Source organism: Struthio camelus, chromosome 16 (assembly GCF_040807025.1).
Source record: "Struthio camelus isolate bStrCam1 chromosome 16, bStrCam1.hap1, whole genome shotgun sequence".
In the NCBI taxonomy this organism is placed as follows: Eukaryota; Metazoa; Chordata; class Aves; order Struthioniformes; family Struthionidae; genus Struthio; species Struthio camelus.
Window position 1 is genome coordinate 19,316,603 of NC_090957.1, and position 26,847 is coordinate 19,343,449.

The 26,847-nt window shown below is 36.8% G+C and overlaps 1 protein-coding gene across 10 annotated transcripts in view; it reads right to left on the minus strand.

The window, feature by feature from the left end:
* BCAS3 (BCAS3 microtubule associated cell migration factor) overlaps positions 1-26,847 on the minus strand; it is a 386,186-nt gene that overhangs the window by 228,744 nt on the left and 130,595 nt on the right. For 5 of the 10 annotated variants that reach the window (XM_068909661.1, XM_068909659.1, XM_068909665.1 and 2 more), the window contains exons 16-17: positions 13,525-13,675; positions 6,168-6,212 (exon numbers count right to left, since the gene is read on the minus strand). In XM_068909661.1, coding sequence (XP_068765762.1) covers positions 6,168-6,212; positions 13,525-13,675 — 196 coding nt within the window. The remainder of the gene's footprint in view (positions 1-6,167; positions 6,213-13,524; positions 13,676-26,847) is intronic. The other 5 variants (XM_068909662.1, XM_068909660.1, XM_068909668.1 and 2 more) reach the window with 1 other exon arrangement.

A 26,847-nucleotide genomic window follows, 5' to 3' on the forward strand; every position in this document is an offset into this window, starting at 1 on the left:
TCCAGTTTTTTTCAACTGACTAATTCATCTCCTCTTTTACCCAGTTTCACTGCTCCAGTTGCTACCTCTCTCTCCTTTGCTTTTTTCTTCTATTAATTTCTTGTTCCACAATATATCATCCTGTGATTATATTGTCACATTGTTATTTGTTTTTAAGTAATGCTCAAAAAATTGTTGTACAAGCTGGGCTTCTCTGAAACTTCTGCAACTGGCCTGCCCAGAGACCTATGTCTCAGTCCTCTAAAGCTCAATCCTGATCTCATTGAAACAACTGGCAAAATTGACAGTGATTTCAAACACTTAAATTTCTTTCGAATAACTAGCTACAGTAAGTGACACGGAGAAAACATGAAATGTGGTTAAAAACGCAGTCGTCATTACTGTCATGCAACTTGAAACATCCAGAATTGCCTTCAACCTGAACTCATCTAAAGAAGCAAATACTCTTCATATAACATACCACAAATTAGGTCACTTATGAAACTGGCAGAAAAGACTGATTGTTTGCATTCACACTGCATTTGCAGAAAAGTTTCTGAAAGGGCTTTACAGAAATTGTAACAGAGCTTCTAACACCTTGTGAGATACTACTGCGCTCCTTTTACAGACGGACCCACTGAGGCACAGAGAGACTAAGCTACTTGCCATAAATCAGCAAGCCAGGGGTCACATGTTTCATTTACAAAAAGGCCTTTTAAAAGAAACTCCATTACATTGACCAGAGTCAATGGAAAGCTGCAGACAGATGTTAGTGGACTTAGATCGGTCCTGAAGCTCTTGTACATACACGAGAAACCAGAACGTCACAAAAGAGCAATTATAATTTAATCAGTAACTCTGGTATTGAAGCACCACAAAGCACCCAATTTACAACTGTTACAACTCCCACTGCAAATTACTTGGTCAAAAATTTGTTTCAGAAAGTTCCCAACTACAAATATATTCCTTTGCTTCTAGTGGCACTTCACAATCTATATTAGAATATTTAAATTGATATTAATATTTTAAGTATTTTAGCAGCTTGAAAAATTCAGTACAGATTAATTTCACTTTGAAATACTCATCTGTTACAGAAACAGTATTTTTAGCCAGTTCTAGTTCTCACCTTCCAAGTATATTCACACATTATAATATGACTAGCACAGTACTCCTACAGAAATGAAAAGGTAAATGTATGCACTAATTAGAGTCCTGTTACTTACTGCTCTGTACTTCAATCAATAAATGATTGTATTTAATATGGGACAATATTATCCAAAAAGACAATGCTACCCATCAATCAATACAAAGCAAACAATGAGTACAGGTATGATTCAGCTATATTCACTTTCTCTTATAAGACACTACTTGTTATATATATATATAAAATTCTCATATTCTGAATATTTATACAATACAATCTGAGATTATTAAGATGACTTAAAATGAGGAAAATATATTTGGGAGCACATTCTGGTCTCAGCTACCAACTGGAATAAATTTTGAGAGATGTAACTGACTTCAATAGCTTCTTTAAGCATTTAAGCAGAAGTGAAATTGGTCCCCTAACAATAAGGTATGAAATGTTTACAGGGTTCTTCATGCTCTCAGTCCCAAAGATCTACGCTTGTCAAAATACACATGTAAACAACCTTAGAGAAAATGGTGTAAGCTACATTCTACTTACACCATGTCTTTAAAACGTACATCTTTCAAGGCATGCATTTAAGTGTTGGTTTCAGTGCCAAAACATTTTCCATTTAAGAATGATGTTTTGTAGACAGAAAGAGCAGACCTTGTAAAACATGATTACTCATGTGGTTAAACTTAGTTCTTTTGGAAAAAAAAAAGCAAAAAACAAGAACTACGAGTGCATCATATTGGTTTAGACTTATTTCTGAAAAAAAATGCAGTGATGTCAACAAGTCCATACTGAAAACTTTTGTAACTAAGGGATCTTTCATTTTACCACCATTTTACTTTATCCTTGAGTTTTCATCGATACATTCCAACTCAAATTTCTTTCAGTAGATCTCAAAAGCCCAGTTATTTTCAGTAACAGCAATGCCATTAGAAAAATATATTTTCATGTCATTGTGATATTTTAACAACTTGGAAACTATAAATCCTAATTATTATGCAGATGCAAACACCCTCTCAGCTTTATAAATGATAACAAAACAATAACGTTGAAGGTAGGTGGTGAATGACTTGTTTCTACTGTGAACTCCTGCTCTTTACTTGCTCTTAGCCTGTCAGCACTTCATAAATTATTCCAAGCACTGAAATTAAGGCACATTTGGCCTCACTTTTAAAATTGGTGAATTTAAATGAATCTTTACAATACACTAACTTTCAGAATATTAGGCTGTATTTTTACTAAAAGTGGTTATGAAGCGGGAAGAAGGGCATCTGTACGGGGAATCAGCATTAATAAATAAGAAAGTTAAGTCAATGGAACCAAAACAGTCGCCGTTATAATTTCTGTCTTCCACACTGAGAAAGAATGGCACTATATTTAAAACATAGGGAAGATAAAAAGTCAGACTGTACTTTTTCATGTTTGTGCCTACTCAACTGTGTAAGTAAAACACCCTTTCAAAAAGGCACAGTAGCACGTTGATCACAGTTGTATCGTGGCAGAAACCTAAAGCAGCAGGGAAGAAAAGAAAACAAAACAAACAAAAAAGCAAATTCTTCAAGAGCCTCTCTGTGACAGCGATTCTTTTCTGCTTATTTCACTTAAGGAGAGCCAGAAAGGATTTCTTCCTCTATCACCTGAACAGATCTTGCCCATAAAAGTGGAGGCTCAAGGATCTCGAAAAGGCAAAGGCAAACCACTGCCACCAGCCACTTTCGCTGTTCTCCAACTCCTCTGCTAGGAGCCCCGGCATGGGAAGGGCCTAAAGAAGGGGAACACACATACAGAGGTTTCCGATTTTCACAGCAAGCTCTGCTGCAGGAAGAACGAATAAAAGAACACAGAGGAAGAGAGGAGAACATGCACGTCCTCTTGCCTCCGTCACATAAACCCCTCTGCAGCCTGTGGCCTCAGCACAAGGTGTGGGCATTAATGAGGTGGACGATGCTTTACATAGAGATGTGACTGGGATCCCTTTCTAGAGATGAGCTGTAGGAGTACAACAGCCATAAAAAAGACCCTTTCAATTACGTAGTCCCTGTTCTGCCTCAAATTTAATGAGATCTGTGCCTGAATTGAAGACCATTTAAGTGTAACTGCAGTTGCAAACAGTTGACAATGACCTACCCCAGTGGAAGACAACAGCAAAAACTCTTATTAAAAGTCAGATTAATCCCAAGCTCCAGCTGAACGCCAAGATTTTTGACAAAATATGCTCTCTAAATTCATTTTAGACTATTATTCCCATTTTAACTGCAGGAACACTGAGGCACATAAAAATACTACAATGGCAACATATGGATACCAGAGTTTGAGAGCTCTCAATCCCTGGTTCAGTGTTCAAACCACAACACGAAGTTACCAGCAGGCAAGAACAACTTCTCAAAACTCCTAGTAAAACCCTAACATCAACATGTCAGGCTTTTTTTTTTTTTTTTTTTAAAAGATAAAGTAATTGCCTAAACAAGGTCTGTATTTAGAAGAGACTTTGCCAAAGTGCTATCCTACATACCCACACACTCCTGAATCAAGGCCTGACTTAGTGACAACATTATTACAACGACATAGATGTATGCATGTCCAAAGAAAAACAGGTGAGCCTGTTCTACTGAAATGGTCTAAAAAAGATGGGAACAAATTAAAAAAAAAAGACAATTTGTCAGATATTTAAAAAATTAAAAGAGACTCAGCAGGAGCATGCAAGTTTTTTGACATTTACGGTGAAACAAGAAAGGATTAAAACGCCTCACATTCTGTCATAACTTCTGAAAATACAGTGTTATGTTACTTTATAAATCATAATGAGTGATACTAATTTTAATTATTTTATCACCTTTTTAGTTCACTTTATTGAAGAAACTGAATAAGGATTAATACTATTAAAATATTTTGAAAATCATAGACATCTATATAATGACAGCTACACAGTACAGCTTTGGAGTGTTCCTCAAAGAGCTATGTGTCTTATAAAATACTGTTTGCTCTTAAAACTGTTTTTAAGTTCACAGAGTCAAGTATCATGGCTTTTTTTTTAAGCTTTGTTATACTTGATTAAAATCTTCCAGTTAATAAAATAGATAAATTTCATATACATAATATGATGGACCTGGTTTACAAATTCAAATATGTAAAAATAGCAAGACTCGTGTTCTCTGCAGTTTCCATTCAGTTTTATAGTACCAATGAATAACGCACGAGATTCATCAAAATAAAAGCATTTATCTGTGCTGGTTAACAACTAAAACTGCTGAAATGGAAAGATACTTGGTTTTTGAAGGTAAAAGTTTTATCTAGCCTAAATAAGTTGCAACAAAAGCATCAGGAGAAAAATAATGCAAGAAATTTGTCATTAAATTTATAAAATACTAAAAAGCATACTTTCTCAAAACACATAATTTTTTTTTTACAACAGTAAATTAAACAAAACAAAAAACAAAAGTTTCCAGTTGCTATACCATGATTAAAACAAAGAAAACAAAAAGAAGAAAAAATTGTAGACTCTTTTATTCAACAGGCAGTAAGCTGTCAAATCTCCATTCATTTTGTTCACATAATGTTAGGTCTCATTAAGTCTTTAATGGAAACAACATGACTTCTTCCACTGCCCAAAGCGTGTATTTAATCCCAATTTCTCTGTAGGCTAGCAGAGACCATATTTCTGAGCTAGCACTGGCACTAAACAAACCACAAAAGAGTCTTGTGAAAGACACGCAACGATTTTTGAGTCTATTTCATATATTCCTCTCTTTAATCTAGGCCTTTTAATCTTGCTTCAATCTAAAATCATTTCTGGTTGACAAGTGTCTCTGCCTGTCTTTGTTGAAACTCTGGGATACATCCAGATACTCTACTGATACATCCGTTTGCTAGGACAATCCACATTCCAAATTTTTCTTCCAGTGCCTTGTAAACCATCTACAAAAAAACCCCATATTTTAATCATAGGACTTTGTGTTATTAGTTCATTCTAATGTAATATTCACATAATAATGATTCTCTAGGAATAAGGAAATTTCACTTTCTTGCCTTTTAGTGTCACATTTAGTGCCTTTGCTTTTCTTGTGTTTGGTATAGCTCATAATTCTTCATTAGCTATCCTCTTCCATTCTCTTAAGAATTTCGTATTTTAATGAAGCTCTTAAAAAGTTCTTTCTGCTGGAGATAGTATTTTGATACAGACATAAGGGGGTGATATATGTGGAACAAATCCTATTAGCAGACCCAGGAACCACATACATAGATTCTAAAAGAGACAGATTAATATAAATATTCTCAGCTAAACTTTAAACCACCCAAACTCCTAACTGAAAGTTTCTAAAAGTTTGTAAGAAGGTTCTAAAACCTTCAAACGTCTGACATTCTTCTTGCCTAAATCTTTAACCACCTAACCATCACATCATTATAAAAAGGTGACCAGGAGATTATGTAGCGCTGTATGAATATTAAACCAAACTCCAACACAGAGAAACTTTGTAAGACTGTCATTATTCTGTCTATATTTTTGTGATAAGCTGCAATTTCACATATTAAAACCAACAGCTCTTATTTTTTAAAATATACTGATTTTAAAGGAACTGTAAGCCTTTTTTTTGTTTTGGTAGTGGCTATTTTACTGTACTTTACTTCATTCTCCTACTACAATACCGTCTATTCATTGCTATCTGCTTAATTACCAGAAGGCCATCATTGACGTTTTCTCAGCTGCTACAACAAGGGACGTTATATATAAAAAACAGAGACCTGTTTTGGAAAGATACTGCACCTATTTTTGCCCACTGGGAAATAATTTTATTTTTTCAACTTCTCTGTTACTTACAAATTATATGCCCTCTCAAAGATTAAAAAAAAAAGTGAATACATTGGTTTCACAATGCTTGATGGTGAATACACACCCACAGTTTAAAAGTGAAATTATGCAATGCTTCCACCTGTGGATCAGCCATGCAGTAAACAAACAAACAAAAAAATTAAAAAGTCTTAACACAGTTATTTTCAGTGAGTATTGCAAATGAATTATAGGCATGCTGGGATTGAACTGGGAACTCACCATGGAGCTTTTATAGAAAAACATCCTGCTCCAAACAGGTAAGGTCTTCACGTAAGGGGGAAAAATGCACAAAAAAATTAGATGAAAACTCAATTATCAACAAGTACACTGTACATCATGCTATTAAGATTTATGCAAAAGGTAAACAAAATAATTTTCATAACTGTTTATGGGGCCCTGAAAGAGATGTACAACTCCAGTGTAACAAGCATGCTGACACTCACAGATGTGACAACCGCTCACGTCTCAGTCCCACTGACAACGCAGCTACCCAGCCCAGAGGCACGCGTTTGCAGGGTAGGCTCCTCATGCACTAACCGCTGGGACCAAAGTAACGCGTCAGTTGCGAGCAGGTTTTGACTTTTTATTTTGAGGTTAGACACAGTTTATTTCTCCTTCCTGCAATCTGCTGACAATTCTGCGGCAAAAGCAGTAAGAGCCTCAAACAGATATTATAGTCAAAATTAACACACAAAGTAAATTACCATCAATAGCAACAAATAAGTGTGTGTTTTCCATGAAACCACTGAAGGTCTGACTACGAGAGTTTTCAAAGTCCTAGGCCAGCAGGGCTACAGGCACAAGGAGAGTCTTTTAGGGAGAGTTCCCCGACCCTTTTCCAAGTTAAAAATACATTATTAAATTAAAAATCTTTAGCAACTGTACGACATAGCATTCTCCCCCCCCTCCCCCCCCCTTTACAAGCTAGCATGGAAAATTGAAAAGAGAACTATAACTTATTTCAAATGCATTTGATGTTAAATGCAAATTTAGGCTTAATGTTTTAGGCCACTCAATTTATCCAAAGCATGATTTTTTTTGTTCAAGTATATAGTGTATAGTATATATATAGCGCAGTGTATAGTTTCCAGAGATATCATACAGTAGTAATTTTACTGCATTTTCCATAGATTTTTCCCTTGTTGTTTATATCACCCTTGAAAAAGCCACAGCTATATTCCCATTTGCATAAAATCTGAAATTTAGAGCTACTCACATGCTCATGGCTTCTTGTAACATTATCCACAAAATTGCTGAATAATTGATTTTGTAAATGCCATTGTGTCATTACTCTTTCTATACTCTGACTCAGGAGTAAATTCTGGCTAGTTGAAACACAAGTGAAATACTTCCAGGCAAGCAAGTAAAAGGGAAGGCCTATTGCAGAGAGATGTATAATGCACTCAGTCATATGCCTACACAATTAAAAATATGATAAAAAGGAATTTTGTGAACTAAATCTGACATGAGTGCAACATCAGCCAATACAGACATACTCTTAAAAGAACGTTTAGGTGAAGGCACAAAAAATTAAGACATGTATTCTTCTAGATCTGAAGATTTAAACATCCAATTAAAAAAATGACATCTCGCAGAAAAAAAATCCTGTTTTTTTCTCCTCATATTAGCAATACAGGTCAAAGACTAAATTAAAAATCTTTCAAACTCTATATAACAGACTAACCTTTAACTGCTTTTATTTAAATGTATGTTTGGTTCCCGCTCTGGGAGAAAGAGCTCTTGCAGCAGAACCGGCTGCTTTTCTAGACATAATATATTATAGCTGAATAATGATAAGACCCAATTAAACTGCAAGAACAGATCTCTTATGTAGTCAATACATTCAGTCCCTGAGTCAAAGGCCATTTGAATGGTTCAAAAAAAAGATTAGCAAAGCCATACTGCACCTTGTAAATATTAAATGAAAAAATTATTACTTTGCGTAATCCATAGTCAATACAAGCTAAAAGCTAGAAACTACCTAGAATTAATTTGAAGTGTCATCAACTAGTGGTCTAATCTGATTGGGGGCCAAAAATTTCTAAAACACAATCCTGGACACTGGGCAAGTAATTTGTTTCTCTCTGCCTCAGTTTCTCTGTCTGCAAAAAGCAGGCAAATGACGCTTATTTAAGATCATTAGAACATTTCAGAAGGTAACACAGTCTATTTTTTAGCACAACATAATCTGCTGACATGATTATACTTCTAAATTAACAAATTACTTCTTTTAAATTACAAAATGACTTGGATTCATTCTAAAAGGGGGGATTGTTTCGGGTTTTTTGTCATAGATTCAAATTCCTGTATCACCAAGAAAATACAATTAGATTTCCAAAGGCTAAGTTATAGTCTTAATAAAAAGCTGTGTGAGAGAAAACTTAGCATTTTCTTTATGCTCAGTAGAACCAATTTATTTAAAATTTACAGCTTCTTCTGTGATCTTTATGTACACAACTGTTTTCTACTAATTCCTTCACATAATATGGATGGCATGCTAATTAAAAAAAAGACAACACACAAGATAACCCAGCCTTGAAAAGACAGCACCAGATGGCTACATTCGGTGACAGAAACACAGCAATGCCAAGGCAAAAAAACTCACTGAGGTTCTCCCCACTTATAAGCTAGTAGGGAATTCCAAAGAAAAATGATTAAATGATGATATGATTCAAAATTGCAAGAGTTTTTTTTTTTTTTTTACTTAATTTGTTATCTGAGCTCAAGTTTTCTCAAATTCAAAGCTGTTATGTTCTTTAATTTTGTTAGGATGCTTAATAAAAACATGCAACTATTTAAGCGCCTAATAAACTGTGCAATATCCACTTACCCTAATCCTCATTGCTATCATGTTGCAATCTAAAGTGAGAATCTTTTCATAAAAAAAAGACTTCTGAAAATCACTGCAGTGATTACTGCAGTGCAAATTACTGTATTTCTTACCAATTATAAATCATTATGGTAGTTGCTTTATTACCAGAATTTAGCATAAAAGCTTAAGATAATAACAAACATGTTTGAGAAATATGCCTAAAAGAGAATATCTGACTTTAACATGCAAGCAAATTGACCTATTTTTCTGAACTATTTAGCTTTGGTTTTTTTTTTTTTCCTCAATTTTTTCATTATTGTTACCTACTTAATTGGATCACGACATCAAGACTTTGCTTTCTTTATTTTTGCTTGCCTCAGTAATAGAACCTGGAATAAATTAAGCTCTTCTGAGTCAAAATATATCAAACTGACATTAGTGATTTTCAGTACGTTTAATACAAGCAATGAGAAACACTAAAATGATAAAATCTCATCCTGATTCAACAGAGATTATATATACCTACTTTTCCATTTCCTTATGTGAGTGTGGAATGGGAGACAAAAAAATGGAGAACTGAATGACAAATGGATAGAGTTTCACTTAAAAAAAAAAAACAAACTTACTAGCTAAATCTTTCAGGTGGAAAAAACAAGGCTTGCTCCTGTTCTTATATGGGGCATAGAGGGTGTCTGTTTTGACAAGATACAAATAATGAAGATCACATTAGCTGTTTCACTGCAGCTATAATGAATTTGGAAATGAAGTATGATACAAATACAATGACCATCCCTAGAGAAGTTAAAATAAACGTCACTATCAGAGAAGCCAACTTTTATGAGAGTTTTTTGTTTTAGCAATTACTTTATCTTCTTTAGCAATTATTTTATCTTCTATTTCTCTCCTCCTTGCTATTACAGTCCATGTATGTTCCCACATTCTTTCCAATTGGAAACTCACTCCATAAACACAAGGCATGGTTAGAAAAGCTTCTGCAAAGCACAAAGCTGTCTTCTAACATATTCTAATACGCTCTTTTACAGATAAGCATGAGATGGATGATACAGTTCTCCCCTTTAAAATCTATAAGCTCTTTGTACATGAGCAATGAATTAACCCATTCATTAGACTTGAGAAGAAAGTCAGCATTACTGTTAAAATGTTGAGAGGGAAACTGAGGCACAGATGTACAAAGACCTATCAAAACTAGTTCTTTTACTCTATTAAATCTCCCTAATCTTTAAAACATAAGATGCTTACTCCCTCATTACCGTTAGAGCCCCTTTGGGAAAGCCTATCTGTTCCTCAGATTGTGCTGACAGTACAAACTGCAGGAAAGTGAGTCAGTGAGACGACAAAATACGAGAACAAAAGTGAAGTGCTTCATGAAGGTGGAGAGGTTTGAAAAAGCAAGGGAAGAAACACAGGGCAAGGAACAAGGAAACAACAGTGACGGGCAAGAAAGCAAGTAATGCTCTGAGAAACTTAATGGGACTATAACTTCAGTTCAAAATGAAGAATTTAATGATTGATCCAAAAACGTTCCAAAATCCACAAGCTGACACGAGGTAAAAGCATCTGTGATAAATAGTGCAGTAATGACACAACTCCACATCCCGGTCCTTCATTCCCGTAGGGCTACCGTGCACATTTTAAAAACTTTACTATTTTTCTGCCTGTCAAGTAAAATGACAGGCTTTGCACTCAGCTTCGGATAGATAACAGTTAAGAGCACTGATCAATCCTTTTATGCAAAAAATATTTTTTTTCTTAGATTTAAGCAGAATAAAAAGCATCTTCTTGCTTAATGAAAACTGTAAAATGTAGTTAAGAACTCTAGTTTTAAAGCCAGCTTTCAGACACTAAAAGCAAATACAAAACTGCTAACTATACAATATTGTTTTAGTTTTTTTACTTTCAGAATTGTACAGTAACAAATTACAGTTATCATTCTTTAAAAATAACAACAGAAAGAGAGTCTGGTTTGAGTGTCACTGAATAGCGGTTGTAAAATCCAACCGATAGCAAGTTCTCCCCTTCTGATCACTGCACAGTCGCAAGGTTAAGCAGCTGCTTCCAAAGAGGAGGCTTGTTTCCTCGGAGCAGTGCTTAAAGGTGCTGACCATGTAGGTGTAAATACATCTGTCTGTTGCCATTTGCAGCAATACATGCCTCCTACACTTCGCCGAGTGAGGCAGATGGTCCCTGTCCTGTCTAAATATTACACTGTACAGACTTACATTGCTATGTGTTTCTAGAAATATGAGGGCAGATGTTAAGTATGTTAAACACACGCTTTGCCCCCTGGAGGTTTAAGTTAAGGCTGCTGTCTCAATTTGGTCATTTTAGGCATGCCAGGCTTCCAGGATCCTAGGCATTCCTCTTAAATCCCTGCTTTATAAATACAGCTTTTCATGTTAATTTTGTGTACTTTCATCAAGTATTTTGGATGCAGAACAAGTGAAGGGAGCTATCAGCTTAGCGTTACACATCACACAGGCTTTGCTGAAAATTATGATCTTCATTCATGAAAACTCTATTTACAGAGCAGGGTATTTCCCAGGACTGGGGGTGTGTGTGCGTGTGCGTTGTTTTATGTAAGCCTTGCTGAATATTTTGAATTTAAGCAATTTAAAAGTTACACAAAATAATAGCACAAGGACAGATTGTACAGGGTAAAGTTTAGTTAATGAAAACTATGAATAAAAACACCATCTGAATAAATTTAAGGTATATGAGTAAAATGTTAAATATAAAATATTACTTATTGCATTTAAAATAGTTTTAGAAAAGTGGTGGTATCACCACAGTATTTTCTCTAAAGAAATAGCTTTCATAAAGGCAGCAGTGTTAATTACTGTTGCAACCAAGCAACTCAAAAAATTGGTGATTTTATTTATTTATTTATTTACATTTATCATTTTCCTCATCACTTCTCCTATTATGCTACTTTCCTTCCTGCAGGCCCTCAACTGCCTTTTCACCTATGTCTCTTGCTCTCTAGTTCTAATAATCTCTTCCAATTTTAGTACTCTGCCAACTCAACTCAGAATTGCATTTCTGTTCTTCTGACTGTTGCATTCTCTACGCTTCAAGATACCTTTTGGTATTTTCCCTCTTTCAGAAATTGTATCTTTCTGCTTATTTCTACGCACACCAACCTTTTTCTAATCTTAGCTCCCTTCCTGTCCTCATCCAAGATCATACCTGTTCTACTACTAACACAACCCACTTCCCTAGCCTGTGATTAAATTGTAAGTGCAAAAAAGCTATTAAAAATAAGCCCTTGAAATGCATGCATGAAAAAAAGTAAACTACAGTATAACTTTTGTCCTGTTTCTCTACTGTTTCATAAGTCCCATTTACAATTATCTTTGAAGTTTGGGAGGATGGTCTCTGCGCTTAGGACAACTACATGTTCTTAGTTCAGAAATTGGTTCTACAAGCCCAGTGAAATTCCTGTTTACAGCAGCAAGAACAGGACCGGATTGTTAGATAAACATATACATATAGATAATACATATATACATATGTAAGCTTTAGAATCCCATCATGCATACTTACACTGCTAAACAAACAATAAAGAATAAATTTTACAGTCTCCTAAACGCTTAATTGCAGAATATGGGATAATTAGGAAGAGAGGGAATAAACTCAAGTTCCTTCCTGAAAAATAACTCCTGGGCCAGAAAATATAAGGTAAAATTCACCTAACTATTGGTGTTTAATCAAGAAAGCACTGAAGCAAGGAAGACACTGCCTACTCCGTGTGCTAAAGTCCAGGACAAAGTTATGAATCTGTAGCAATCTCAACTCTTTTGTCCAACCACAGGTCAAATGATCTATTTTACTTGTGAATACAAAAACATCAGTCCATAACACAATGAATGAATCAGACTTCTAAATTTCCACAAGAAACTATTCAAGGTTTTGTACTCTAACAAAACGGGGGAGAGGGGGGAAAAAAAACAGTTTTATCTATGAATTGCAAAAACTGAAGATTTGAGATTAGCAAGACAAAAATATCAACTGTTGAAAAAGTATCAATCAACTTAAAAATTTTACAGTTTATAAAACTCCCAAAAATCTTCCGAGTAATTATAAAGTATATATGTTTAGTAGAGCTTTTCACAACCAATATTTTGAAGCGCTTTACACATAGCACACTGAAGAGTATGAAAGCACCGCCGGCTCTGCAGTGAAAGTCCACGAGTGAATATCACGGTACAGAATAGTCACTTAAAAGGAAAAATAATGTCAAGAAAACAATGAGATTAAGTTTCCTCTTTACATTCATCCTGGCTTACTCTCTTTCTATTTGTCATTGTCAAAATCCATCTCTGGTTGAAATGTCTGGAAATCAAAATAAACACCTTTTTTTTCTTTCCTTAAGTTAAAATCACTTCATAAGTTATTCTGACTGAATACAGGTCTGCTTATGCATCATACCAATTTGTGGTGTAAAACTTCTGATGTCAGTGTACGGTATTTCCCATACAGTAGATTGCAAGAAAATGACCCATCCAAACGAACACTCCTGAATTCTTCGACAGATCTGTTTTTCAGCTTTTGCTTGCTTATCTGATGCTAATTTTCTTTGCTAGTTCCTCCCACCACCACCTTTTTTCCTATCTATTCTGTTGCCATTAAATCACATATACTAGAATAAAAGAATGAAAAATCTAAGTATCACTAGTAACACAAATTATTTCTTTGTAAATCATAAACAACGAAGTTAAGAAAGGTTTGTGCAGATACACTTACCCTGTGCGTTTGGTGATGGTCCCTAATGTCATTGGCTGTTTGATTTGAGCAAGAGGCAACACCACAGTCAAACTTGGAAGAGGCAGGAGTCGAGGGTTCCCAGGATTATTGTTCGTGAAGTTATTGTAAGTGTCTTGGCTGTTCAATTTACCTTGATGGGATAAAGATGCAATGAAATGTATTACTGGAATTTCTTCTCCATTTATCATTTCTAATGAAAAGGACTAATGAGCTCCTATTGTAAATATAAACAAAACCAAAAGAGTCATCTTGAATTCAGGTTAAGAAAAAAAAGAATTTTATATATACATACATATACACACACACATATATGTATATAAAACCAACAGAAGCAGATACACACACATACACTTACGTATAGGCATTAAGGTTCCCCTCCAGGGAAAGGGAGTTATTTATGCTGCTGTCATTTGACCAAGAGTTCTGTTCATCAAAAAATTTAGAGTTCAGTCCAAAAAACAAATCCTAGACTCAAATTCTCTATCAAAAACCATATATCCTGGAAGAGAACTACCACATACTGTGCTCATAATTGAAAGTCCTGAAAAGGTCGCTCCTGTTGTCTCTATGGATAAAGGCACACATAATAGTAATCTGCTGGACTAAGAAAGGAGGAAAATACCACAAGTAACTATACAGAATAAAGTCAATCCAAAACATATTTAAAAATCAAGAAAGTATTGAAAAGTAACAACATTTATATTTTAAAAAAAGAGGAATAAAACAAACAACATACAGGTATTCAAAAGAAGGAAGGGGAAAACATAACAAAAAAAATCCTAACAACACTAAATTCAGCTTGTTTCAAAGAGGTCTGTGCTGGATATACACCCAGTTTAGATATGCTTTTTCTTACTCTCTGTATCATTCTGTAGTCACAGCCTTTCATTCTTCCGTTAGAAAAGGAAACTAGCTACAAATTTCATGGACAGTAGAGAAAGAAATGTGAAGAAACCAAAAGAAAGGAGTTAAACAAAAAAAGGGGCCAGTCTGTTTATAACAGAATCAAAAGTACTTTAAATAGACAAGCAACCATGAATTAAAAGGTTTAGATCATTAACTTGTTTTTCTGTGTTCCTATAATGCTGTGAAACGCTGGCTTTGTTCTTAATCAAAAGGGAGCCATATTGGGAATTAGGTTCCTAAACAACTGATGCATTCTGCACAGATATTATACAAATCCCAGGCCAAATCCATACAATCTGACTGAAGAGCAGCCACCTTTTCTCAAGGAAGAAAAACAGCACAGAAAAGGGTTTCTCACAGGAAGCTGGCTGAAAAGCTTTAATGGTACTTCAGATGGATTGAAAATAGGAAAAGGAAGGCAGAAAAATCTTAATGAATGTCTCATCATCTTAAAGACACTCAATGCTTCCTTTACCCTTCTTTTAATGCTATATAACTGTAAGCTTTGGGTTTTTATTTGTTTTTCTGCAAAGTACATAGACCTCTGCATCTTAGAAAAGCACAATAACAAAAATGATGAAATTACAAAGTGTATTTTGTGTTAAGTATCTGGCCTGAACACTGGTCAATACGTTTCAAGAGAAATAGCAAGGCTTTAATGAATAACAAGCCTATTGAAGTCTCGGAGAACAGATTCTATTAATAGCAATTTTCCTGCACCAACTTGGAACAACAAGAAACAGGAAGGAAAAAAAACTTCATTTTTTAAAATTAAGACTGAGATGCAATTAATTTAAGATTAGTTTCATAACGCATCCTTGGTTCTTGTACAGAGGAGCGTAAATAGTTTTCTACGTTATTGTCTAATTAGTTACTGTTGTATGTAATCAAAGCCTCTTTGAAAATGTTTCGCTCTCCTACATTCACCACAAGCAACTGCATGCTACCCAGCAAACAGGGAGCAATAGCTACAGAAGGGGTTCCAAACGTCTATAATTCGTTTTCTTTTACTTATTAGGAATATAATGATTAACTAGGAACTACTGAACCAAATGACTGTTTGTACCAGGTTTCTCTCTCTCTCAAGGCTTATTTAATTACTCCACTCTCAACATCACGTAGTTTTCCATATGCAAAACTTTCAGTTGATTCAATGGAATATTTGCGTGCAGAAAGATGAGATATTTACAGATGTCCTTCCCACAAAAGGATGAGTTTATTTCTACTCAGGTTGAAGAATCCCAAGGCAGTTAAGGATAAACAAAAGTCTACAGGATTAAGTCATCATTCAGAGTTTTGAAAAATATTAATACAGTCATAAAATCATATATATTTTTAGGCTCACATATGAGAAAAGAAAACAAAGAAAAATATTAAAGTGTATAAGAACAGAAAATGTATTAAAGAGACGGTGAAAGCAAACAAAATCTAAGATTCTCTGTTTTTTCTTTTTCTTTTTTTAAGTTTCTTTCAGATATGCTACAACAAATTCTTTTTCTTTTTTTCATCCTAGAGCATTAGAAAACTATAAAGCTATAAAGATGCATTCCTCTTACACATCTTAACCTAATTTCTGGCTAAAATAGGTTCTAAGCACTTTGCAGAACTCCTTGTCTTCAATCAAGATGAACAATTCAGTTATGAGAAGTTTGTTCTTGAGAATGTGATTTTTTGACTCTTTATATGGTCTTGAAAAAAAAACCCTACACAGTTTGTTTTCTCCAGAGCACTGTCATATGTGATATTTACACTTTCATCAAAGCGAGCATTTAAACTTGTGGTACAGTGAGATACTAACACAAGCTATGGCATCTACTCTGTGCAGAAGGAAACATATTATGACCGTTTTCAAATGAAAAGCATACATAACTACAGGAAAAGAAACAGAATTTTATCTTTCTCACAAGCGCTGCCCAGCTGCTAAAACTGTACCTATGTAAAATTTCCTTTGTAAACTGCTTCCATTCCTCAGAGAGAGGAGGTCCATAATTCCTCGAGGAAATAACATTCCGAGTTCAAGCATCTCCATTTTAAAATAGCAGCTTAATGTGTACATATACAAACTTCAAAAATATTTAACTAAAATAGAGCTCCTAAGGCTCAGCACTTCACAGCCTAAATGTAATAAAAATTGCAGGTATGACAAATGTAAAAAATGGAAATATCCTTATGACTACTGTCTACCAATCTATAATTTCTACAATAATATTAGTTATTTAAAATAAATGCAAGTAACCACGATACAAGTCAAAAATTGAAAGTTGAAATGCTACAAAAAGGAGAAATTATTTCTGATGGTAGTTTTTCTTGAAAATCTGACTATAATATTGTTGAGATGTTGCAGATGAACCAGGTTAAAGAAAACACTGTTTATAAAAAAAAGACTAGAAATATTTGCTTTCATTTTCACTGAATTATTTTTAGCTATTTTTATGATGTAAATGTTCTATACAGTCATATCTTCGTTGTATGGAAAATGTTACCTCAGACCTATCAGAAAGATAAAACCTTGTCGTCTTAACTTCTTAGCCTTGGGGATACAGGAAATGCACCGTATGACTAGCATTGCTTCTTTTCTAAGGATTCGGGAAAAGTTATATTCTAGATTCACTACTGGAATGAAATGGCGTCAAACATTACATTTAGTAAGTGTTTCAGAAAACTTCACAATTTATTGCAGCCCTCCAGATATTCAGTAAGAAGCCACCCTCCGTTCCTCCGGCCCTTAGAAGTGTGAAGCTCCTCTTGCACTAAATGGCAGTTCTGTGTGCAAAAGATTGTAGGATCAGGCCAAAAGAGCACAAAGAATGCAGTCAAGCATCAACATTATTTCTACAGTTCAAGCAGTTGTTGATTCACTGTCAATGGACACGCAACAAATAAGCCAAAGTTTAAGTCCTCCAGAAACATCAAACACATGTTTCATACTGAGGAATCCTGTACTCAGTCAAATTACCTTGCCACATGTGGACAGTATATATTAACACTAGTAGGGAAATACACATATGAGTAAAAATAAAACCCCAGAATTACAGCTACAACAGAGTAACTTCACTTAGCATTGACAAATTAACCTTAAATACTGACTTGGTTTTATACTTCATGTTACACATAAGTCACACTGTACTGACTACTCAAGGAATGCTTTCTGCTGCAATTAATTTAGAGAAAATTAATCACCATCATCACCACCACCACAATTTCACAGCACACGTGCCCTCTCAAGAATTACAGTCAGAACATTTTCTGTAGAGCACCCCTACCACTGAGGCATTTTACCTTGGTGACTGGCCCAAGTTTGAGCTTAACAACCTTCAGGACACAGTGCAAGGCAAATCCTTTTGGTCAAGTGTGCATTTCCAAGCTGTGCATGACATATATTAAAGCCAGTTTAGCTTAAGGTTCATTTTCCTATATACTTCCTTGCATTTGCCTACACTTCTGTATTTCCTCTTAAGCTTGGGCCACAGCTCAAGATGCCCCACAAAAGGAGACTCTTGCATTATTTCCACTCAAATATTACAGATTCAAGAAGAACAGAAAGTATGCATAAAGGTCCAAGTTCCTGATCATAGCCAAATTCAAATCATAAGACTCCTACAATTAATCCTAAATCAGCATTTTAGACTTCTATTGCACAAAATTATCTCATATCTCAACTCATGCTCTTGGTGAATCTTATTTATTAATTTTACTAAGGGACTTGCAGGCAGAGTACAAGCACATACTCTGCAAACAACAGAGGATGTTCTGCCTTTGGTATTCCGATAGCAAAAGTTTACTCTAAAAGTACAATGTCTCATTGGATAACCTTTGCCTACTGAGACATGAAAAATATAATCAATTAGTTCTGTCTTGGCACCTGTTGGCTGAAAGTCTGTAATAAAAACACCAACATACCATCTGAATCACATTTTTCCAGACATTTTTTTCCACAAATACTCATAGGAAAAATGGATGAAGTTGAGGATAAAAGTGAAGAAAGAAAACAACAATGGGCTTTGTTGTTACACATCGGGAACAGCCTGTCATGTCAGCCTTGCAAGGGTATATTCCCAAGCCAGTCATCATTCATGTACTCACTTCCACTAAAAGAAAAAAAAAGGGGGGGGAAGCCTGAAAATGCCGGACAAAAGAAATCCCAGCAGACAAAGAACAAACAAATTAAAAGCACCATTATAAAACACAGATGCTATAAGGAAAATAAACTTTACAAGATTTACTGTTTTTTGACAAAGCTGGACATCTGTGGAAAAGACATCAGTAGCTACTCCCAGGTAAGGCCTTGCAAAGCTCATGTCCCTTCTGCTTCACCTTTGCCTGACACCACCACCTTCCTTATTTAAGCATAAGGCTGACTTCATAGCTAAAATATGCATCGATTTAAAACTACCTGGGAGTGTCACTGTCCACTGCCTAGATATCTTCGACACTGCAGTATTAAGTTATTGATAGCTACAAATTTTAATTTAGGATCACCGGAGAGTGGTTTTCCCCCAATTACTTTTAAAAGTATAAAATACTCAAAGGTACAAATGTGAGATTTAGACATTTGATCAAATCACACATTTCTTTAATTTTTAGAAATGTATTTTCAAACATGAAAGGAAAGCTATGCTTAGGAGAAAACGTACCAGACTCACCAGTTTGTAAGACTTTGTAAAAAGCATTCAATCAACCAAAAGCAATTAATATAGTAAACTTGTCCTCTTCTGATCAGCTAAGAGCCTTGATGAATTCAGGCCAGGTTTCAAATTGGTCAGCGTTTGAATGGAGTACTTCAGGGCACTCTACTGTCAAAGATCATCTTTTAGGAGAGAGGGAGAAAACCATTCCGATTTTTGCAGCTATTAATGACATACACGTCAAAATGCAGCACTGCAGATAAACTCACGTTAGCCTCAAGGAGCTGATATATTAATACAGCAGAGTGCACCAATGCTGTACAAAGACACTATACTAGATCCTCAAAGTATCATGTTGATGCAGTTACACTGATAAATCTGTTACTTTGCTCTTCTCTTTAGTACATGCACAGCACCATGTTAATGCACCCAAATTACTTGTTACCTTATTCAAATCTAGCTGTAATACCTCTATACCAGAGGTCATAGCCTCACATGCAGACAGTAGCCTCAATCAAGTTTGATCTGTTAGAGGAAAGGGTACTTAGTAATCCACAGTCTAGCTATAAAACCCAAACCACACTCCTTAGCATTAAAAGGATGCAAACACCAACTTACCACTGCAGTGAAATTAAATAATTTTTACCCCTTAAAATTCCCCTAGCAGTTTCAAGTGTACGTGGCCTGTTTCCACTTTGTAGTGCTGTGATTCTTTCGCACTATGAAATTTCACCTGGTTAGCATTCAAGGCAAACAGGATAGTGTTTTCTGTTAGGAAAGTAATGCTTGTAAGCATTTTAGTTTCTCCATACACTTGAGATAAAGAACTAAAGTGGCGTGGAGCACCTCTCAGCTACACAGTAAAATGACTGCGTTGATTTTTTTTGCTTGTTTCCGTTCTTCTACCACTCTCCTATATAAAAAAAAGATTATTAGTGACATCATTAAAATTCAAGATCATTTGATTAGCCTTTATACCTCACAGGATTTAACTGTGCACCACATATTTTAATGACATTAACACTACATATAAACATCTTTAATTTGGTACATAAAAACATAGTAACTTGAGGCTATGCAGTCCTTGGCAGCCTGACTTCAGAGAAAATGAATTTTGTTTAGTCATTATTTCTGTCTAGCATAACACTGAAGATTCTGCAACTAAACATTCACTAATTATATAATGCAAGAGAAATAAAATCCTTTCTAACTGGAAAATAGCAAATGCCAGGGAAAACAAAAGTGTCATACATGTGGTGGCTGATTTTGTTTTGCTTTTTATTCAGTACAAAAAGTTTCACAGATGAGAAGGAAAAGCTTCCCAGCTACAGTTCCAAGACTTTCACCCTCTTTTCTGACCTTTTCTCAAACATGTTCCAGTATAATCTGTAATCTACTACAGTCGGAAGAGGAAACAGCAGCGCCCTGGTGAGAAACACTGCCTTGTGACCTGAACAGAGAACTCTGCGGAAGCAATGCTGGCTCACAGAAGTAGTTTGGAAGAGTACGACAGACAAATTCAATAGCATCCAAAGAAACAATACCATGAGCACTAATTACCGCCGAAGCGTGTTTTTTCTTTTCTGTTTTGTTTTATTCAGTCAAACATGTTTTATCTTTGTAAAATGTTACTCATTTTCCTAGAAAACAGGAATAGAAAAGCCAGCTAAATGTAATTACTTTAGTTAACTATCACTTCTAAATTAAACGTACGTTACAATTTCTTCGAATTGTATTCCACCAAAACTAGTGTCATTTCTCACCCTAACCCTCAACATTTACGATAGTTAGATCCACCAAAAAAGAATAATATGTATCAGCTACAGCATGTATGCACACAGGGTTTAGCTATTTACAGCAATTTTTTCTCTCAGCTAAACTGGTGCAGGTCCAAAACCTATCACTATATTAATTCTGTTCAAACTGATGGGAGAAAATAATACAGCCTTTTGTTTTCATAATGTTTAAAACTGCTTGGTATTGAGCTTTCTGAAACACAGCTGCACTAATTCTCATGCTTATCCTACAAAAGCAGAACTTTCTGTCTGTTTGCAGACGGGAAGGCATATAATGGTGACCGGCTAGCTCCTAAGTCCAGCATACTCTGCTGAGACACGCAAACACCAGCCCAAGTGTCTCAGCCATGGATGAGAGATTCCTCTGCCCTCTCACCCGAGCTCCTTGTACTGCAGGTGTTTTAAGTTCTACTCTTTTCAAGTTCTGTGCAGCATCATCTGCACAAAACCTGAGCATTTCCTCATAATACTCCTTTTCTCCTTCTGAAGTTTCTCTTTTCTTCTACCCAGCTTCAGAATCTTTGTCCCTCAGCTACAAAGTGTCCCACTGATGCCCTAAAAATCTTCTCTTGGCCCTGGAAAAAGTTGAGAGAGATAAGAAACTACAACTGACCCCTTTGCTACCTGCTATCTCTACCTATCCAAAACGAATTATGCAAAGACAATTCAAAATTCAAGATGTCCTTGGTATTAGGATCTGTCATTTACTTCTACACTTAGTGATGTATGGCCATTATTCCTGCCTCCATACATGTTTTTTCTTTTCCTGCATGGAAAAGAAGTCACATTCATGGTCTAGAGGAGTCAAAGAGGAGACAAAGCCAGTCATACTAGCAACGGTGACAGCGTTCTGCTCTCACCCCCTGGAACCTCGCGTCAGCAGCTATGGGAACATCCACAGATTTAACTCTCACGTTTAAAAAAAAAAAAAAAATCTCTTCGAAATTCTGAAATGAAAGTCTGCTTCCCTTGCTGTTTCCCCTCCCATTTTGTACACGTACCGGTTTGTTGTACTACAGTTGCTCCAAAGATCTGCATAGTTTAAGTAGCCTTGAAGCACTTTATTAGAAGCCAGCCTCCCCTGCCCTGCCCGCTTCCTCCCCCCCCCCCCCCCCCAACCACACACGCATATCTGGCCTAATAATTATCTTTCAGGATTTATTTAACTGAAAACATTGTTGGTGCAAAGCTCAAGTCCATCTATGGGCAAAACTCTCCCCGAAGTAAAAACAACAAAACTTGATTGCCAGCTGATGGCTCCAGGCTTTACATAGCCAAAAAGCAGGCTGTAGCAGTAACACTTCAGCTGGTTTGCTCCAGATGGTAGTTACCAGCAACATTAGCTAAACTGGCCTTTCTACTGTTGGGTCATCTGCTTTAAACGCCAGCTGTAGGCAGGGGTCCAGAGAGTTGCCATCCTGTCGGTACATGGCTCTGCACCTTCCAATTCTTCCCAGATTAATGGATTGCAAGACTGGTTTCTCTCAACTAGTACGGGTATGCCTATGTGGCATTGTACAGAAAATGCAGAGGTGCACTGCCCATGCTCCACAGTGTGCGGCTGTAAACCAGCTCAGGAACAGAAGCTGTGTGGCTGTAGCTACCACAGCGTTGCACTTCAGTTTGTAAACTCTTCTGCAGAAAGGACTATACAAGCTCAGGCTTAACACTCTGCTAATATGGTTACCACAGAGGCAGGTTCTGAGCTGTGTGTAGAAACAGTTGCTTCAATTTCTTATATATGGACACTTTACTAAAATAGTCTCCTGGTCAATGGTAAAGGATTCAAGAAAACAAGTATGCACTTTTACTGCTCCTTGTCATGTCTATCAATCATAATCCATATCAACATAATTCAAAATTCAAAGCCTTCCTTCAGAGATACCTCCAAGATACTTCAGCAATGTGAATTTTAGAAAAATTCACAGACTTCCCTTTCAAATAACATAGAACAAAACAATCTTTACAAACTGTTAATTTTTTAGTACCGAGACAGCAGAGTCAAAAAAAAATTGGCCCGTTTGTGTTAGAAACTGCAAGTGACTGGTCTAGGTATTTCTGGAAGGACAGCTCTGAATGCAGTTGGAGTGAGTGGGTGAGGAAACAGGGAAAGTTCAATAGCAGCCCTTCACCCAAATTTAGCTCATTAGAATCTGGTATCCATGTTACACTATGTGTTAAATAATACCTTCGTGACGAATTTTTTGTACATTTTTACCTATACCTTATTTTCCCTTGCTCGGTCTGCAACAATTTGCACAATATTTTAATGTCTGAATTCAGTCCAGGTTAAATGCATAGTATTTATCCCAAGCTACATTAAAAAAAAGTGCCTTGAGAACCACTGCATATGAGAACTTGATAATAACATCCATGATTAATTATAATAAATGGCTTGTCTGAAACACCCATAGAATAGGAACTAAAGTAAACCATAGCAATCTCTCTCCCTCTCCCACCCACCACACACACCCTCAGCAGCTCTGCTCTTTTACCCATGACCGTTAAGGATGTTTTCTGGCACTGTGACAGCATCGTGACTCAGGTCATGAGAAGTGTCAAAGATGCATTTCCTTGAGATGGGAAAAAGCAACCGATTTTAACAGCCCACAAAGACTAAGCAAATAGAATAAGCCAAATCAGCATATTTAAGAAGGGTAAAGATAAACCTTTTAAAAGATACAAGTATATTTTATTTTCAATGTTAATGCTTATGTTTCTTTCCATAAAGTGTTTACATTTTTCAGACTACCAAAAATGCACAGTTGATTTAAATGCCTTACTTAAGAATAATAAACTCAAAGACAACAAGAGCAGCACCCATTTACTGCATAATCAATCACTGATCGTATACACAGAGAATTTGATTCAGCACTGCAGGCACAAGGGGTTTGCCTTGGATTCCCTTTCAAAAGTGGCAGCAGCTGCGCCCCAAAGGTACCCATTGCCAGGGGAAGCAGACAGTGTTTGGGCTTGAACTCAGTAATTTCACCAGATAAAATTACTGTTCCTAACAGCTATTCTCCCACTCCTTTCCCTCTCTGGTTACTAACACAGAGCTCCATATTCAGGGGCCTTCAACTTCCTTCATTCCAAACCTTTCTTGTCATATAACACCTTCATATAACCTCCTCTGTTACCTTACTCAGTTTCTTCCAAAACGCTAGATTCCACTTTCCCACCTTCCGATCAAACATACCATTATAGAATTAAATCACTTAGGTAAAACTACCTTTTGCCATTTCACCTATGGCAGTTCCCCCCCCGCCACTCCTTGACCCACCAACAAGTTTCTGGACTATGCAGTCTTCCCTGTCCTAGACTCTCTCTTCCTCCTGACCCAATTTCAGCCCTTTCCCCTTTTGTGCTTTGATGCAAACACCATTCAACACACCTTTCCTGGCTAAGTCATTCAGCGACCATCTCCTTTCTGCTGGCTTGTTATTTCCAAGTTTAATCTTAGTGACTGCTTTTATGGTGATCATTCACTACTTCCTAGAGTGAAATTCCATTCAATTTCACATGGAATTCTCCTTTACAACATCCTTCAGCTCTGCAAAATAACTACACAAGTGAATCTGGTTCCTCCAGTCATATAATAGTCCTCAGGACTGAAGCAGCCATAGAACAGTGGAACATCGCTGCCGTCACTGTTAACTGATTTCCAATTGGTGAGAATGGCAAAAGCCTAGCAAAAGCAATGCACAATCTGCAGGTCATCTTCATTACTCACGGGTACAAGAAGGAAATACGCTAGCCTTTCACAGCCCTGGTTAACTAGTGAGATCTGCAGAAGGAAAAATATCTTTTTACTAGTAAATTAAGATGAAAAATTGAGAGAACAATAGAAATAATAGTAGAATCCCACAATGCAATTTTATTAAGTCATTTTCAGAGACACACTTTAAAAGCTGATTACCACTTGTTAGACTCCCTTACTACATGCATCCAACACATGAGCGCTTAACTCTACCGAAGCATTTTCATTTTGATGTTACCAAGACTGAAGTCATCCACGGCGGCAGGAGAACTTCAGTCCAAGTCCTCTCTCGTTTCCGGCCTTCCTTGCACCTCCTGGCCCGTCTTCGCCACTGCGCTCTCCTACGCGCTACCTATTACTGCCTCTCTCCCGGTCTACCCCCAAATCTTACCGAAGAGGCTGCTGTGACCACTGCTTTGGCATTCGCTGTGTTAAATCACTCAGTCATGTTTTTACAGTTCATCTCTCAGGATCTGCAATTCCCTTCTGATTGTCAGTCTTCTCCAAGCTTCAATTTACCTGGAATACTTGCAACTTCTGAAACGTATGGGCAAACACACATTTGCCCCAGTCTCTAAGACCTACGCTGTTTACAAAGGCCCACTTCTAAAACACTTCATGTACAGACATGAACTTCCCTTGTGACAAAATTTATCAGCCTACTTCCCCACTTATCCGAAGGGAATGGATCTTTTCCTTCCACCTCAGAAACTATCCAAAATATACCACTGGCTTCTTCAGCCGCTGCAGGAAAGCGGCTAAAAACGCAGCTCGTTTACGACCTCGGCCGGTGCCCGAATCGGTGGCCAGTGCCCGAATCGGTGGCCGGTGCCCGAATCGGTGGCTCCTGCAGCCTGCGCCGGGCGGCAGGCTCCCGCCGGCGGGTGGGCAGCCCGGGGGGGGCGGCGGCGGCGCCCGGAACCTCCCGGAAGGCAGCGACCGCCCCTAAACCCTGTGGGGCGGGAAAGGCCCGCCAGGTAATCCTGTTTTAAATTGCCTGCCACCTGTATAGAGAAATGCCAAGAGCGTGTGAAGTTATCACAATTGTTATAAATTTTAACCAGCCCATTCCTCCCCTGAATTCAGAGGGTTTATATGAGTAACTCATTGACCGCAAGGTAAACTCTTCCTGCACTGATAAAAAAGACCGTCTATTCTTATGGCATTTGGTATGTTTTGCACGTATGAAATAACCAAGAGCACACTTGAGAGTCTGTCTGAAGTCATCAGTGTATATGTGTCTATATTTATATATATCCAAAAAAAAGTGTAATCAGAAGCACATTCTCTCAAAGCACGAATAAAATTTCCTCTTAAAATTTATCTAGCAGAAGTCAACAGCATAAAGCGTTATTAAATTCCCGAATGGCAGGCAGGCAGTGCAAGCACGACGGTGAAGAGAAATACTGGCGTAGCCCTGAGGCGGCGGCGCCGCGGGCGCGAGCGAGGGGCTGCGCGGCGGCGGCATCGCTGAGAAGACGTCGCCCTCTAGAGGGGCCGGGAGCGGCTCCGGGCGGCCCTTCACCGCCCCCCGCGGAAAGAGCCACGATGCCCAAAAAAGCGTTTGCGGACGAACTCGGAGAACAAGATATTTGAAAAGTCCTTTCAAATAACAAAGGTCCAAGTGTAACACCGTGGAAGCACGTAACGATCAAGCAGATTGAAACGCGTGAAGTACATGGAAAATTGGGCCCGTTTCTACAGCATTCTTTACTGTTTCTGTACTTTTCTAAAATCTGTTCTCAGGCGACAGAAGCTACAATTTGCAAAAAAGAAAAATAAAAGCTTAATAGAGACACTTCAAATAACTGTTTTCAGCTCATGTTTACAGTGCTAGTTCTTAAGTTAAACTCTGGAAAGTAACTGCCTCCCAGTGTTTTAAGTTATTATACAGTTAATTTTCTCTGAAACTATTTTTGTCTGCCTCTCTCTAAATAGGTGGTTTCTTAAGTGAGTGTTACTTAAAGGAAACCAATCTGTTTTTCAGGAAGGGCTGATGATGTCAGTCCTTTCAACTCTGCTTTCCCATAAGAATTCTTCTAGTAAAAAGAGTTTCACTCTGGGAAATAGTGAAAAGTAACGTGAAAATATTTAAAGCATCTCAGACTACATGTTTATCAAACTTCTAGATTTATGTTTGGATTTTAATCATGTTGCATTTATTACAAAAGAAGGAAAAGCGAGAGAAAGCCTTTTAATTTTTAAAATAAAAAAA